This window comes from Ceratotherium simum, chromosome 37 (assembly GCF_057802395.1).
Source record: "Ceratotherium simum simum isolate JZ-2026a chromosome 37, ASM5780239v1, whole genome shotgun sequence".
Taxonomy (NCBI): Eukaryota; Metazoa; Chordata; class Mammalia; order Perissodactyla; family Rhinocerotidae; genus Ceratotherium; species Ceratotherium simum.
Window position 1 is genome coordinate 29345888 of NC_141936.1, and position 15811 is coordinate 29361698.

General features: G+C 37.0%; 1 protein-coding gene across 1 annotated transcript; it reads left to right on the plus strand.

Annotated features, from left to right (window-relative positions):
- Nucleotides 1-5757: 5757 nt before the first annotated feature.
- On the plus strand, nucleotides 5758-6711 carry LOC101394985 (olfactory receptor 2T27). Its single transcript, XM_004427495.2, has one exon. It carries the CDS (start codon nucleotides 5758-5760, stop codon nucleotides 6709-6711), a length of 954 nt encoding a protein of 317 aa, XP_004427552.2.
- The last annotated feature ends 9100 nt before the right edge of the window (nucleotides 6712-15811 follow it).

Below are 15811 nucleotides of genomic sequence, written 5' to 3' on the forward strand. Positions count from 1 at the left end.
GGAAGCACTCCAAAGACGTCAGGGGTACAGCATGGTTATATTTTGTCTTGGAACAAGGAGCATACAGTAAATGTGACAGGAATATCTGTTTTACTACAGCCACACTATATTTTGCTAACACAGCAGGTCAGTGGTCACAAGATGAGCACAGTAGGTCAGTAATTAATCCTTAGTTTCTGGGAAGAAATGTTTATCTTTAAAGGAATGCTGATATGGAGGAAGCATACATCCCTACCTTTAAGAACCTCATTCTTAGCTTTGGGACATTGTAAATGTTTAGAGCAGATGTATAATGCACTCTTGAGGCCATGTCAGTCCTTTCTGGAAAAACAAGTTCAGGCCAAATTAGTTTTAAACCAAATGGTTTCCTCATGTACCAAAATATATTAACTTTTCTTATTGCTTTTCATTTATTCATCAAGATTCAAGAAAGTTCTCATTGTTGAAAAAGTGTATTCACTCACATAATTTTGAAGTATTTATAGGGACAGGAGTTTATCTAATTTATTTGCACTATCACATCTCCTCAGGTAATTCATTAATTTCTTGAAAGATAACTTAGTTAGAAAAATATTAAAATCCTACTCTAAGAAACTATCCCATCACAGTTTCTTATTTTATACTTAGGTACTACTGAAGGCAGATAGGATAAAAAATATGAGTGGCTTGCCAGATATCAAGAAACTCATAAATGATGAAGATAGCCTGTGAAAACAGGTTTCTGATCCCAAATAGTGTTTAATGTTTATAGTATTACACACCAAATGCCAAGGAAAATAAGTTTCCAAGGTGGAGATACACAGAGGAAGATCTACGATCAATTTTTCTTGAGATTTAGCCGAGAATGTGATTAGGCCATTAGTCTGCTTTCAGAATGAAGGATGGTCATTTGTTTTTGTCAAAGTTTCTCTACCCTTCTGAAGATTCCCCAAATTACTTTATCTTAAAAACAGTTCTATGCTTTTTTTGTTCACTTCACAATTAGAAGTGAGGCTTCATATGAAAATACTACTGAGGAGGAAATAAATGGATTAGATTATACATAGGACTAAAGAGCCTACTGTGAAGGTCACATTTTCTCCGTTTGCCCAGGTCATCCTCCATTTGTGCCAGTTGTCATAACAGCTTGTCTGGTTGAGACTTTTCGCACTCTCAAATGTCATTTGAATTAGATGGTTACTTAGAATTGTGCCAATCTTTGACATACAGTAGAGTTTGACAGGAAAGTGACAACATTTAAAAGGAAAAAGAAAAAGAAAACCAGCTATCTGCTATTGGATCTGCTATTATTGGAGAGAAAAGATTTGGAAAGCACACAGTGAGATTCCAAAATTTAATTGTCACTGCTTTTACAATTTTGACTAAGAATAACCTAAGACCAATCTGATTTTTAGTATCCATATTTTAAACCAGAATTTACACATGCAACATGGGTGAAAATTGACTTCATCTATGATACTGTGTTCCCCTTATCAACAGAGAGAGGTAGTGGACCTCACTGAGGTTATTCTTTGTTTTCATTTGAATTCTTCTGCTTATTCGAATGAGTAGGAATAGGACTCCTTGTCCTCATTGGAAAGGAAAAATTTATTACATATGTGGTCTTGTAGAGAAAACTGTAGTCCTAAAATGTTCAACAAAGAGCAAAATAATTCTATATTTATTAAAATTTTACACATTTAAAAACTTTTGATAGCTGGATTAAAGCAGAATTACATATTAGTGACTGACCTGTATGAGGCATAACTTTCCAAACCACACTCAGAGTTCAAAGAGAAAAATAAATGTCTTTATTAAGTAAATATTTAAAACACTTTTGGCCTAAAAATCAAATAAAGTTACAATTGCAAGTAATAGTTTGGGTAAAATTGTTGCAATAAATATTATACATAAAGAATGTCCTTATCCTATAGAGAGAAATGCTAATTTTTGAGAAATCCCCAATATAGAAAAGGGCAAGTGTCATAAACAATGAAATCCCACAACAAATAATAGAAAGACAAAATATACATATGATAATGTGTTTAAATTTCTCAATAACCAAAGAAACATATATTAAAGTGACTTTAGATACTATTGCTAAATGCTGGCATGAGCACCATTGTTGTCCTCAGCATCACTGGTCACCAAAAATCTTGTATAAAAATTTGGTGATGGATTTCAAAAGCCTAATAACACATCTTCCATGACCTATCCCATAAAATTAGCCCCACAGCATTTTACGTTATAAGCAAACTTAGAAGCAACGTGAATGTCAACCAATTGAAGAATAGTAAGTACATATTACATCATTTAACCATAACAATATTCTTTGTAAACATTGCACATCTACATGGAAAAGGTATACTTAATAGTATTTCGTACTGTTATACATATTAAAAAATTGAAAGTATACTTACACAAAAAATTATACATAGACATAGAAATAGTTGCTACATGGGGCCATGAAGTATTCCAGTTGATTTCTTTCTATTTTCTTATTTTCCAAATATTCTTTAATGTTGCTATACTGGCTTGTAATTTTTTACATGCAAGGCATGAATCAACACTGACAAAACGGGAGGGAAATGCTTTTAAAATCTGAGGAATTATGGAACCGCTGAAATACCCCTTTCCTTTTGTAGAAAATACTGGAGAGATCTCTAAAGCCTCATTAGTGAGTTTCAGGAATGAAACTCAGGAATATTCATGGTCAAGGCTAAGGACATTCCTGCCCTGAAAGGGAGATTTTTGGGCCCATTTTTCCTGCATGGGCTTTAACATTACCCATGGACCAATAGCAATTGCTGTGCTTGGTCTCCACTAAGCATCTACTATCCTCTGAATTTATAGTTAAGTAATGAGCAGAGCCCTCCAAGGAGCTTGCTCTTATTAAACTTCTTATGGGTAGAGCCGAGTGGGCATTCCCTCTCTCTCCCTTACGTGGATTGCTGCAGAATGCTTGCTTTTAATTTCCCCAGTGCTTTAACACAGTAAGGGGACAAGAAGAGAGGAACAGAACAAAGATACTCATCAGGAAAACAGCTCTTGAAAGCCCTGATGTAAAACTAGTAATATTTCAAGAATGAAAAAGCTGAAAAATTTAGAAGGATGTTATGTGGGTCTCATCAATAAAAACCTAAATGATAATGTATTTTCACAATTAGAGATGAATTGCTTATCAACCAGCCACTGGATTTCAGGTCTCATCACTTCCATTGAATTCTTCTCTCAATGTTCTGCCCTTTTTATATTCTCCATTATACACTGGCTGGGTCAAAACCCCAGAGATTCTAATCAAAACCAACCGTAAAGTACACCTGTGGCCAAACGTATTATAAGCGTTCTTATTTGCCTCAATCCTAGGCTCTTTGAAAGCAGAGACCACATCTTGTGCATTCTTTTAGGTCCTTTCAGAACTTAAAACTTAAAACTTTGACTCACGTAGGGTGCTCCACAAAATATATGCGGAATGAATGAATTGATATCTACTTAGGACTATTGAAAAACAGTATAGAGTGATTGTACTGCCACTTGTTAACCAGAGTCATGTGCCTCTGAGAAAGTCTCTTAATCTCTTCAAATATCATTTTTTTAACTGTTCAATGGGTAAAGTAGTGCTATAGTATTTCATAAGGCTGTTGGGGAAAGTAAATCAAATGAGATTTATGAATCACTAAGCACTCTGTTATTAACGTGCTCTTGCTACTATTTGCAGGTGAATGCATACAGATGAAACACCTTTACTTTTTCTAATTTGCTATTACACCTGATTTTTCTTGCTCAATTCTTTCTATTTTGGGTTATATTCAATTCTGGGAAATTTGGTTAGATGGAGCTATTAGGAGCCATCATATTCTGGAAAAGGGAAGCTCCAAAACTGGTGATCTCCAGTAGAAATTTCATGGAAGCCACAGAGATAATTTTAAATTTCCTAGTAACCACATTAAAAATGTAAAAAGAGGGCCGGCCCCGAGGCTTAGCGGTTAAGTGCATGCGCTCCTCTGCTGGCGGCCCGCGTTCGGAACCCCGGGCGCGCACCGATGCACCACTTCTCCGGCCATGCTGAGGCCGCATCCCACATACAGCAACTAGAAGGATGTGCAACTTTGACATACAACTATCTACTGGGGCTTTGGGGGAAAAAAATAAATAAAATTATAAAAAACAATGTAAAAAGAAACAGATAAAAATAATTTTAATCCTTGTTATTTAACCAAATATATCCAAAATTTCATTTTAGCATGCAGCCAATATAAAAATTTTAATGAGATACGTTGCATGTCTTTTTTACATTGTTTTTGATTTTTTTTTTTTTTTTTTGCGAGGAAGACTAGCCCTAAGCTAACATCCATTGCCAATCTTCCTCTTTTTACTGAGGAAGGTTGGTCCTGGGTTAACACCTGTGCCCATCTTTCTATACTTTATATGGGACATGGTCAAAGCATGGCCTGACAAGTGGTGCGTCGGTCCGCACCAGGGATCAAACCTGCCAACACTGGGCTGCTGAAGCGGAGCAGCGAACCTAACTGCTATGCCACCAGCCTTGCCCCAGTTTTTGATTCTCAATGCAGTTTGTACTTACAACACATCTCCATTCAGAACAGCAATGTCTCAGGTCCTCAACAACCTCATGTGGCTTGTGGCTACCGTACTGGACAGTGCAGATCTATATGATGCCAATATAAACTGTACAAATAACCTACTAGTTTATAAGTGTGGTAAAATTTTATTTAACTAAATAGCTGCATACGCATAATTAAACTTCATATTTAAGCAGAAAGGTCCCTCTTTTGGAAGATAACGCCCTCCAGTATTATTTAAATCAGATTTTTTCATTCCTTTTTCTATTAAAAAGTTATTCATCCCATCTCACTAATCATATTAATAAGGTATATATTATTAATCAGTAGTTTTCTGCTAAAAGAAGAAAAATAAACACCACTTGACCCAAACATTGTTTCCCTTGATTGTGTTCTTTCTCTTAATTCTTGGATTGTTTCTCAGAGCTCAGAGCTCTTGTGTTTTATTCTTCAACATGAAATCATTATTTTCAAGTATCCAACGCCTAATAAATATAAGCTAAGCACTCAAATTTTACAATGTGCAAATGAGTCATGAATCTGTAAATTAGATAACAGTCAAGGTGGTTATCCTTTCAGAGGCAAAGTGTATACTCTTGATCAGTGGTTTCCAAACTGAATTTCAATTGTGAGAACTAGAGCCTAGTGTGCGGAGAGAAGTGTATGGTGGAGAGTCCCTCCTTTCCTTATCCACCACTCTATCCCTATTCAGTCAGACAGGTTCCATTTTTATCTGTTTTATGTGTATACTCCATAATGTAAGATTATGCTTGAGCAAAAATAAAATAATTAATTAATGTTTTTGAAGCAGAGGACATAAAATTGTTTCATTATGACCTCTAAGTTAAGAAGTAATAGACAGCAAATCAAACATATCATCCTTGAATGAATGGTGTGACATAATATAATCCTACTGAGGCTGTTCGTCCAGGAAATTAAAAGTTCTGAGATTCATGAATGGATGTGCATCATATTTAGAACCTAAAGGTAAAGGCTAATTTCTCAAAGTAACCCATTAGCTGGAATCAGCCCCAGGAAGTACTAAAAAAGGAGGAAATTAACACAAAGACATATGATTAATTTGTCTTGATTTGTTCATGACCACATTACAAGGTTTTAATCAAACCAAATATTTATCTTTCGTGTCCAACTTTACCCATCATGTCTGCCTCTCTTTTGTGTACCCTACAGAGCTATGGAGTGGGGCAATTATTCCATGTATGCTGACTTTGTCCTCCTTGGCTTGTTCAGCAACACCCGTTTCCCCTGGCTTCTCTTTGTCCTCATCCTCCTGGTATTCGTCATCTCCATAGGCAGCAACACCATCATGATCATTCTCATCCACATGGACTCCCGCCTCCACACCCCCATGTACTTCCTTCTCAGCCAGCTGTCTCTCATGGACATCCTGTACATTTCCACCATTGTGCCCAAGATGCTGCTTGACCAGATGGTGGGCCAGAGAGCCATTTCCTTTGCAGCATGCACTGCCCAGCACTTCCTCTACTTGACCTTAGCAGGAGCTGAGTTCTTCCTCCTAGGACTCATGTCCTATGACCGGTATGTTGCCATCTGCAACCCCCTGCGCTACCCTGATCTCATGAGCCGCAAAGTCTGCTTGTTGATTGTGGTGGCAGCTTGGCTAGGAGGGTCCATAGACGGCTTTCTGCTCACCCCAGTCACCATGCAGTTCCCTTTCTGTGCCTCTCGGGAAATCAACCACTTCTTCTGCGAGGTCCCTGCCCTTCTGAAGCTCTCCTGTATAGACACTTCAGTGTATGAGACAGTCATGTATGTATGCTGCATCATGATGCTCCTCATCCCTTTCTCTGTTATCTCAGCCTCTTACATGAGGATTCTCATCACTGTTTACAGAATGAGTGAGGCAGAAGGAAGGCGAAAGGCAGTGGCCACTTGCTCCTCACACATGGTGATTTTAAGTCTCTTCTATGGGGCTGCCATGTACATCTACGTGCTGCCTCACTCTTACCATACCCCTGAGCAGGACAAGGCCGTGTCTGCATTTTACACTATCCTCACTCCCTTGCTCAACCCACTCATTTACAGCCTTAGGAACAAAGATGTCACAGAGGCCCTACAGAAGGCTCTGGGGAGATGCTTCTGCTCAGGAAGGGTAATCACCTTCTAAAGAAAATGCATTTGCTGCTAGAGGTTTGAAGAAAAGGATAAAGAACTTTGTCATCACTTTTGGATTTAAATATTCTCCACCTGGAAAATTAGCGAGTCACCCATATGCCAGCAACTGTGAGGCATTCTTGGGATTTGGAAAGCTGACTGTGGGATTTGAAGGATATGGTTATTTTTTGAAAGGTATGAGGGTTCTGAACAATAGACAATTTTAGATGGAATGAGAGTAAAGTTGGGGTTTCAGTAGTCACCTCTCTGCTTTCCACAAAGCATGAATTCCTGGAGACCAAGCAGTTGCCTGTTTCTTGCTATGGCCAGTCATGGCAAAAGAAATGCTAATCTTCAGCTACTTCTCTGGCTTTTTACCACTGTCTCTCTTTAGATATTCTGCAAATTGACCACTTCAAAGACATAAACTTGTCAAATACTACTTTGTATGTGAAATGTTATTTCAATATCTAATTGATTTTTTTCTACAAATGATGTTTTTGGTCTTCCAAAGCATTTAATTCAATCAAGCCAGTATTGGCATAACAATTATTTGGAAAAAAAAAATTGGTTTGACTCTATGTGATTAATTTTCTCAACTGAATTCCATCAGCACGGCTTATAGACACAATAGTGTACATCAAATTTTGGTGGAGATCAGCACATTCATTTTTCCCTATAAGATTTTGCTGAAATCACTCCAGAAGGATGGATTCAGTGCAAAAAAATGTGGTTTTGAGGCATTGGTAAACGTGGATGGCTCCTACGTTTTCTAACCCTCATTGTTCCAACATCCTAATGACATAATTTAATAGAAGCAATCAGGGCAGTTTTAAATCATATCTTTTTCCCTGTATTTAAATTGTCTGATGGCATAATATATTTCATTTCAAAGATTCTCATGCAGAAGAATGGAACTTCTTTGAGAGTTGAAGGTTAATTTATTCTTTTGGAATTTAATATAAGCTACTCACTTAGTTCTACTTTTAAATAGTATTTTAATTTAGCTTTATTTATTTAATCATTTGAATACTCGTATATTAACTAGTATTTTTCTGAAGTAGAGAAAATTATTGTTATCTCCTCTCTTCCATGCTTTTCCCTACTTGACTAAACTCATTCTAAGTCCTCAGTCTTTCCTTCTTCCTACTTTTTTATCTTGGAGTTTACTTATCTTGTATTTCATTATCAAGAAGGAAATATTTTGCATTACAAAGAAAAAATGTAATTATATATAAACTCATTTTTAAAACATAAAGTATTGGGGTAGGGGCTGGCTCTGTGGCTTAGTGGTTAAGTGTGTGTGCTCTGCCACTGGCGGCCCGGATTTGGATCCCAGGCGCGCATCGATGCACCACTTGTCTGGCCATGCTGAGGCCACGTCCCACATACAGCAAGTAGCAGGATGTGCAACTATGACATACAACTATCTACTGGGGCTTTGGGGAAAAGAAAGGAGGAGGATTGGCAATAGATGTTAGCTCAGAGCCGATCTTCCTCAGCTAAAAAGAGGAGGATTGGCATGGATGTTATCTCAGGGCTGATCTTCCTCACAAATAAATAAATAAATAAATAAAATATAAAGTATCGGGGTGGTTTAAATGTGTATAGACAAGTCAGCTGGGATTTGACATATGTTTTAGAAAATCCAATGTTTCCATACTCTGGAAAAGAAAAGGAGAGACATCTCATTAAAGAGCTTTCAAAGACGCCCTATTTTCTATCTTGCATTTCCAAAGAGGATAGATGAGTCAAAGATGACATTATTTTTTATCCCTAAATGTAGACATCTGTCTTATTTTCCCTCAATAACACCAAGATTGGAAGCAGAAGTTGGAGTCAACTTTTAGACTCTACCATTGTGTCCTGATCTCCTTCCTCAACTCAGTCTTCTACTCTCTTTGAAATTTGATTTCTAATACCTGTGTCATGGAAAGAACGACTTAGACCAGGATTAAAAGTTTTGGTCATTTTCCGATTTAGAAATAGTGACCATGCCTTATAAATGGATTCTGCTTAGGAAGGAAATAGTGAGATTAGGAAAATTGGTTTCTCATTATAGAGAAGCTTTGCTATGATAACTCTTGTTAAATTCTAATTATAGATAAGTTTCCTACATCAGGTTGAAGAAATTAATTCAATTTTTAAACTCCTCTTTCTCAATATATTAAATTAGGATATTCTAACCTGCTCCTTATCTTAGAGGGATATTTTTTACAAGGATATGATAACTGGTGCAAAGCAACTTTAGGTTTGGAAGATGCTATATACCATGAGGTATTATTATAGCTAACTCATCGCTATGGAGAAGGGGCAGTGAAACCTGCTTCCCTAACCCACGTCTATTCCAGAAGTGCTCTTGTCTCTTGACATTGCACTTAAAGCAGAATTATATGTTGCAGAGATGAGGCTACAGAGGTGATGAATGTCTTCTATCTTCAACATAAAAATTTTATAAAACATACAGAAAATAGTTCAAGGATTAATGTTAGTTGACTGGCCATTACACATCCTTGTGATAAAATCATAGCCCTTGCCTCTAGTGTATCATGAGGGGCTAGATATCATTCAGTCATTTCACACTGGTTTCTGCCTAACTGCAGAACTAAGGAAAACAGTCAAAAAACATTTTAACATAAAGAAAGCTTTGTCTTGGAAGGGAACTACTCAGCCACCTGTGCAGGACTGACCCCTCCTTTCCTAACCCAGGGAATCAAGAGGGGCCAAAAACCCCCAGGCATATTTCTCACGTGTGTTTGCTTTTTTTCCTAGCTTAATTTTAGATATATAGTTCACACTCAAATAATATAAATTGAATAAATAAAATAAATGTCATGTGTTCTGTAATACAGTTCTTTTCAACATCAGCTCATTCTCTCCCCTCTAGAGTAGTGTTATCAAATCTGTGGCATATTTGCATTAGTGGGCTCTGCCGTTCCCCAGTTTAAGCCCTTTTTTCCTCCCTCTTTCTTCCATCTTAATTTGTCTCCTTTTTTTTCTCTTCCCTAATTTGTATTCCCCCCTCTTCCATACCTAACAACCCCTACATTGCAACCCCTTTTCTCTTTTCTTTTTCTCTCCCTTCCTCTTGCACTTTGTCCATTCCCACATTTTCTGCTATTTTGACTATGCTACAGCATCCACTGCTGTCTACAGTGATGCTGTTCTTCCCCAGTGCTGCCTGGGGTTTTAATTATCCTATATTAGCAGGACCTCCAGGGACAGGGGAATTTCAGAATCTTTATAAATGGGTTTCTGAAGTGTACTGGTAATAACATGAGGGGGGAAAGGAGAGATGTGTAATGGAAACATTTACCACAGATGTGTTTCTCTTGGTCAGATGCAATTAGTTGTAGCAAGAAGGTTTTGCACCACGGAAAACGTAGGCAAACTTATATCTGCTCCCTTTATGGTGCACAAATTAGGCCTCTTTGGTTCTAATGTATCAATATAAATAATTTTTAGTCTAAAATGGTTGGAATTCCCCTACCACTAGGAGTCTAGTGTTTCATAGTGAGCTGGATAAGGAACAGAGAGGTGTGTTTCCTACTCTGGGCAGACACGTGATTCTCAACCTGTGACTGTGCATTCTCTCTGTCTTGAGCGCCTGATCATTCAAGCGTGCTCTGGTTAGGTTCTGTCATCTGCTTATGTCTGCTCCTTTGTTGCTTGGATCAACAATGTTTGCCTTAGAATGTAGACTTTAATTTTAGTGATTCACAGTCTTTGTTTCTAGATATCCCAGAGCACCTTCAATAATCTCTAAAGAAATGCTCTAAATATAATTTTCTTCACTCAGTTATTTGTAGCAAATAAATATATTAAGTCCACTTTGGTAGCAGTGATAGGATTCCTGCAGATGAAGTAAATATAATGAAGTAATAAGGATTAAAACAAAAAATAAGGAAACATCATTTAAATCCTGCATCATAGAACACTGGAGCTTGAAGAAACCTCGGAGATGATTGTGTCAAACCCTATTTAACAGATGGAAAAACAACCTCTAAGAAGGGAACTCCAGGGCCAAGAACACACAGGAAATGGGAGAACTGTCAGCTACAGCGCAGGTATCCTTATCCCAAGTTCAGGGATCATAAGCATTTCCTCTGAGCCTTTTAATTTAGTCATTTCTCAAAGGATATGGTAGAATTACATGATTTCTGAGTCACTGTTTAGATCCAATATTCTGTCAGTGTTTAAATTGTCCTCTCCCATGTCTCTCAGTGTCTGCATGCTTTGTTTGTCCATGTCTGAATCTCCAGTTAGGAAACATTTGTTATGTGTCTCTGTCTTTCAGGGACATGAACAGAGAAATAAAATCTTTAGAAATTTAGAAAGAACATTTTTAAAAATATATTAACTTAGCTCTTATCATGATAAATAGCAGGGTATTATCCAAAGAGGATTCACTCTAAATGTCAGCTAGCATTTTGGCATAGTGTGGATAGATTGGAAATCAAACCAAGCGCTGGGAATGTAAACATCCAGATTTGGGGAATTGCTGTTTTGGAATGTAGGGTTCATGTCTATCTCTTCCTTTATACAAAGGATAATCCTGGAAAGGGCAGAAGGAGCTACAAGGTAGAAGGAGGGAGAGAGCTCAAAGAGAAAAGTGAACAAGAAACATGAAAAGGAAGATTGAGAAGTCACAGAATATCTATTATATATAAATAATTTGGATCTTTTTGTACTTTTAGAGGTAAGTTCAACATTAAATGAAAAATTATGATGCTCACATGCTGTGCCATTTGCCTTAGCAAACTTGATAATAACAATGGAAACGACTTAATTGTTATAGCAGCACTTGTCAACCATTTTAATGAAATAAATACCAAAATAAATGATAGTCTTATGGCACGCTGAGGTAAACTGAGGTGGCTGTTGACAGCCAAATCAACTCCCTGCTAGCTGTAGTCAGCTCAGACACTGCAGACCACTCGAGGGCTGAGAGGGTCAATATCTGGTTGTAACCCATTCATGGCTCTGTAGTGAGTGACATCGCACTGGAGGGAAAATTCTATTCAAATCAATTTGATATCCAATTGAACAACTCTTACATTTATTGAAGACACAAAATATTCTTCAAGAAGAATTAGTTATTGAATAGCATCCTAAATGGCTGGAAATGTGTGTGTTTTTTCATCTGTGATATAGAGAGTATGAAGTCTAAAGTCAATGTCTAATGAATTTGTGGTGATTAGAAATCATATAAGTAATGTGCCCATCACCAGGCCCAGTACAGAGAAGATTCTATTGTGATATTTACTACTATCATCCCCAAATGAGACCACTTCCTTTTTCATTTACTGCTCTAGAGAAATAAAAAAAAACAAGTTTTAGAAAGTTCAATTTATCTCATGTTTAAATCTCTTGTACTTATGCAAAATAACATGAGAGAATATATGACTTATGTTTTACTTCATCACTTGTTTCTTTCTTCCTTTTACCCCCGTTCCCCTCCATTCTTGCTTTCTTAATTCTTTTCCTCTCCTCTTCTGTTTTCTCTTTTCTATCATGTCTCTTTTATTTCATTCTGAATCTGAGTTCCTTCTCCACTACTTACTAGATGAATAACTATGAAAAAAAGTTAACCTCTGTGTCAAATGCATAATTTTAATATGATTTTCCCCAAATAAAATAAGCCACTGACATGGAAGAGAGGGATATTTTAGTTTGACAGAGCTCCTTTTAAAAATTTTAAGTTTCAATTTTAAATTTAGGGTGAATCTTACACTCACTCTTAGGTCACATTTTTAAAAATTACTTTGGAGAGATGCCGGGATTAGATAAGTAGTTCTATGATGAAATATCAAGAAATAATTACAACCTTTCACTCAGGAAAATAATACAACCTCTGGAAAGAGGGATGGGCTTTGGCTGACCTTCCTCTAGTGCACAACATAAACCCAGTAAATTTAGATTAATTACTAAGTTGAGGATTCCGCCTTTGGGATGCTGAAATCCAGTATAAATGGAAAGCTTTATTTTGACCTAGTCTTACCTCCAAATCCCAGTTTTTAAGAAGTCTACCATTTCACTGTTGCCTTAGTAAGGCTTGGACTCAGCGGCTCTAAGCCAGAATCACATTTTCATGGAAATCAGATAAAACATTCTCCATATACTAGGATGTTTTCCTTAGGTATCACTCTGTGACTATTAGAAAATCTCTTCAAGATTAAGAAGGATGAATTTGTGCATTTATTTTTTGGCCACCAGACTATTGAAAAAGGGATACTTCAGCTTAAAATGTGGGAAGCTAAGGAGAATCAGGTCATAGTTTAAAAAGGCATGAACAAATTTACTGAAGAGGAAAGGGGCTTGTAAGTCCTGATTGTTTGGAAGAGAGAGCTTAGTATTCATTAAGAAGAGTTTTCAGATATTAATGGGTAGGTGGCAAGGATCTATTACTAAAGGAGAAGTGTGGATTTCTCTCTGAATATTTTTAGGGCAAACATTACCCTATTTGTATGTAATTAAGTGTGGGTGAAGGTTTTTCACATGCTTGGGAGATTAAGTTATGTTGAATCTCAGTCAGGAATGGCCACAAAAGGAGACAGAGAGCAGGCTCAGGAAAATACAGTTTGTTATAGTTACAAATCCTAGAGGCTGGAGCTATGGCACACCACACAGGGCTGAATGGGAGAGTCACCAGAGTGGTCAGAAGGCAGAAGACAAGAGCAGAAGGAAAGCATTAGGCCACAGCCTTCATTGAGGTTTCCACTGGAAAGATAAGACAGGGCAAGGGGAAGAGTTTAGAATTGGCTACTTTGAATAATTTTATCAGGCTTTAGTGTAGTCTGTGGTTGCCTGGTACTTATTTCTGGGATGATTAAGGCTGAAGAATATTGTCTCCAGAGGGGCACATTCCAAACAGAGGAGATCTGGCTCAGAATTGGTTAGTTTGCATATCAAAGACATGATTACAGCTGGCCCCTTTGCTATCTCTGAGAATTGAGCAGCCAAGGAGGGGCAGTCTCTCCATAGCTAGAAAGGTTTTTTAAGATGTCAAAACATCATAATAAACAGAAAACTTAAAATGTTTACATACAACATATCAGAAAAGATTGGTCCAAGACCTCTCCGTCTTGGACAGCCATGCTCCCTGGTAGAATATTGCCTAATCTCACTTGGAGCTCTCTTCTTACAAGACGCTGTGAGGGTCACACACTGTGCTGGATTTCTGTGGCTACTCCCAGAACAAATCTGGGCCTGTTCTGAAACATGTAGCTTCTACCAGTTGGCACCTTGCAGAGAGACCCTCGTAGGTCTTATTACTTCTCTCCACATAGCAGACCACAGGCAGAATCAACACCTCTTATAAAACTCACCATCTCTTTCCAGTACACAGATCCAAATCTTTCCTTCACAGTGCCTTCCACACCTTGGCTGGATCTTCCCCCACTCCCATGTCCTAACAAGGCTGGGTGAGGTGATAACCAGTCTGGGAGTCGGGGTATTTTCTGCCTTGAACATCAGAAAGGTTCGTATCAGATGTCATGCAGATAAAAGTTTTTTTTTTTTTTTAGAAAAATTTCCATTTGAGGAGCGAAAAGGAAGAAAACCTGAGAGCCTTTAGCAGTGGAGAATGATGATAGTGGAGGAATGGTTACCTAATGGGGAATGGAATCTGGGATTTTGTATGTGTGAATAAACCAAATCACACATTACTTAGTAGCATCAACACTAATGTTAAAAGTAGATCCTGGGAACTGATATAAACAGAAATAGATCATAAAATATCATTGTGTTCATCAGGTAGATATTCATTGTCACTGTTTACTTGTCATGCCAAATACCTCCTAGTATAATATTAATTATGCATTTTGACCGAGTGTCACATTAGTTTCTATATACTTGATTCATTGACAAAAGTAAAATATGCTCCTTTGTATTGTTTCTTAGCATGATACTCTTCAAGCAGGGTCTGCTGCCTACTCTCACACTCTCTCTCTCTCTCTCTCTCTCTCACACACACACACACACACACACACACACACACACACGAGCAACCTGGATCCAATTTGTGGTTCTTTTATGCACTAAGTCTCTGATAATTTTAAAAATAAGGAAGTTGGCTCAAATAATATCTTTCCTCTCCTTCAGCTTTTATAGTCTATTATTCTAGGATCTACTCTAAGAGAGGATCTGGGAGTTAGAAAATTTTAATTCCTTAATCAAAGAGATTTGAGACAATGAAGGTGATTTACTCTTTTGAATACTCTGTGGAGTCTAATCTCAGTGCTTATATAAAATAAAATTCTCTTGCTCATATTTTGATTCAAAAGTAATTTGTTATTTCCTAGGCAATTTTCAGATTGTTTGATCACGTTCTTTGCTATTTCAGTTCTTCACTGTATTTTTAAAGGGATGATTGGTAGCTGAATTAATACTTTCTGTAAGTGATACACAAAAGCTACAGTGTGTCTAATTGGAAAAAAAAAGATTGTTGGCCAAGATAAAGTTGTTGCCTGCACACATGAATATTTTAATATCCAGCTAGTTATTGCAGGGCCCTATAAACACAATTTTATTTGTAAAGTCTTAAATTCAGTCTCTTTTTATATGAGTCAGAGCTAGTTGTCACTAGAAAATCTTTCACATATTAAAGTAGGCAGAAGTAGCTAATTTTTATTAAGTTTGTTGATAATTAATATTTGATACCCAGATAGGGTTTATTCAGTATCCAGGTCTTTATATTTCTCCTCCTTAACTGATACAGTGTGATAAATTTAAGGTAAATGAAAATTGCTTTTTAGTTTCCTCCTCTGAAATTTTACTTATTTATCTAGAATATTACCTATAACTCCATTTTTGATGAACACTCAGAAGAAAATAAGTCTCTCTATTGCTCTGATTATTATAGTATGAGAATTATTACCATTTAGTTCAAGGGAGTTTTAATACTATCTTTTTCTCTGTAAATTCATGAGTTTCTTCCTCATCTGGAGTTGTCTTTACTTATGAATATGAGGAATAAGTGCCATGGCAGAAAAATAACTGCTAAGGAATGAAAAGAAAAACAACTACTTAGCAGTGAATTCCTAGGATAATATAACATTTTGTTAAGTTCAGAATGCTGCCCTGTCAGAGAAACTCTGTTAACTCTGGCTGAA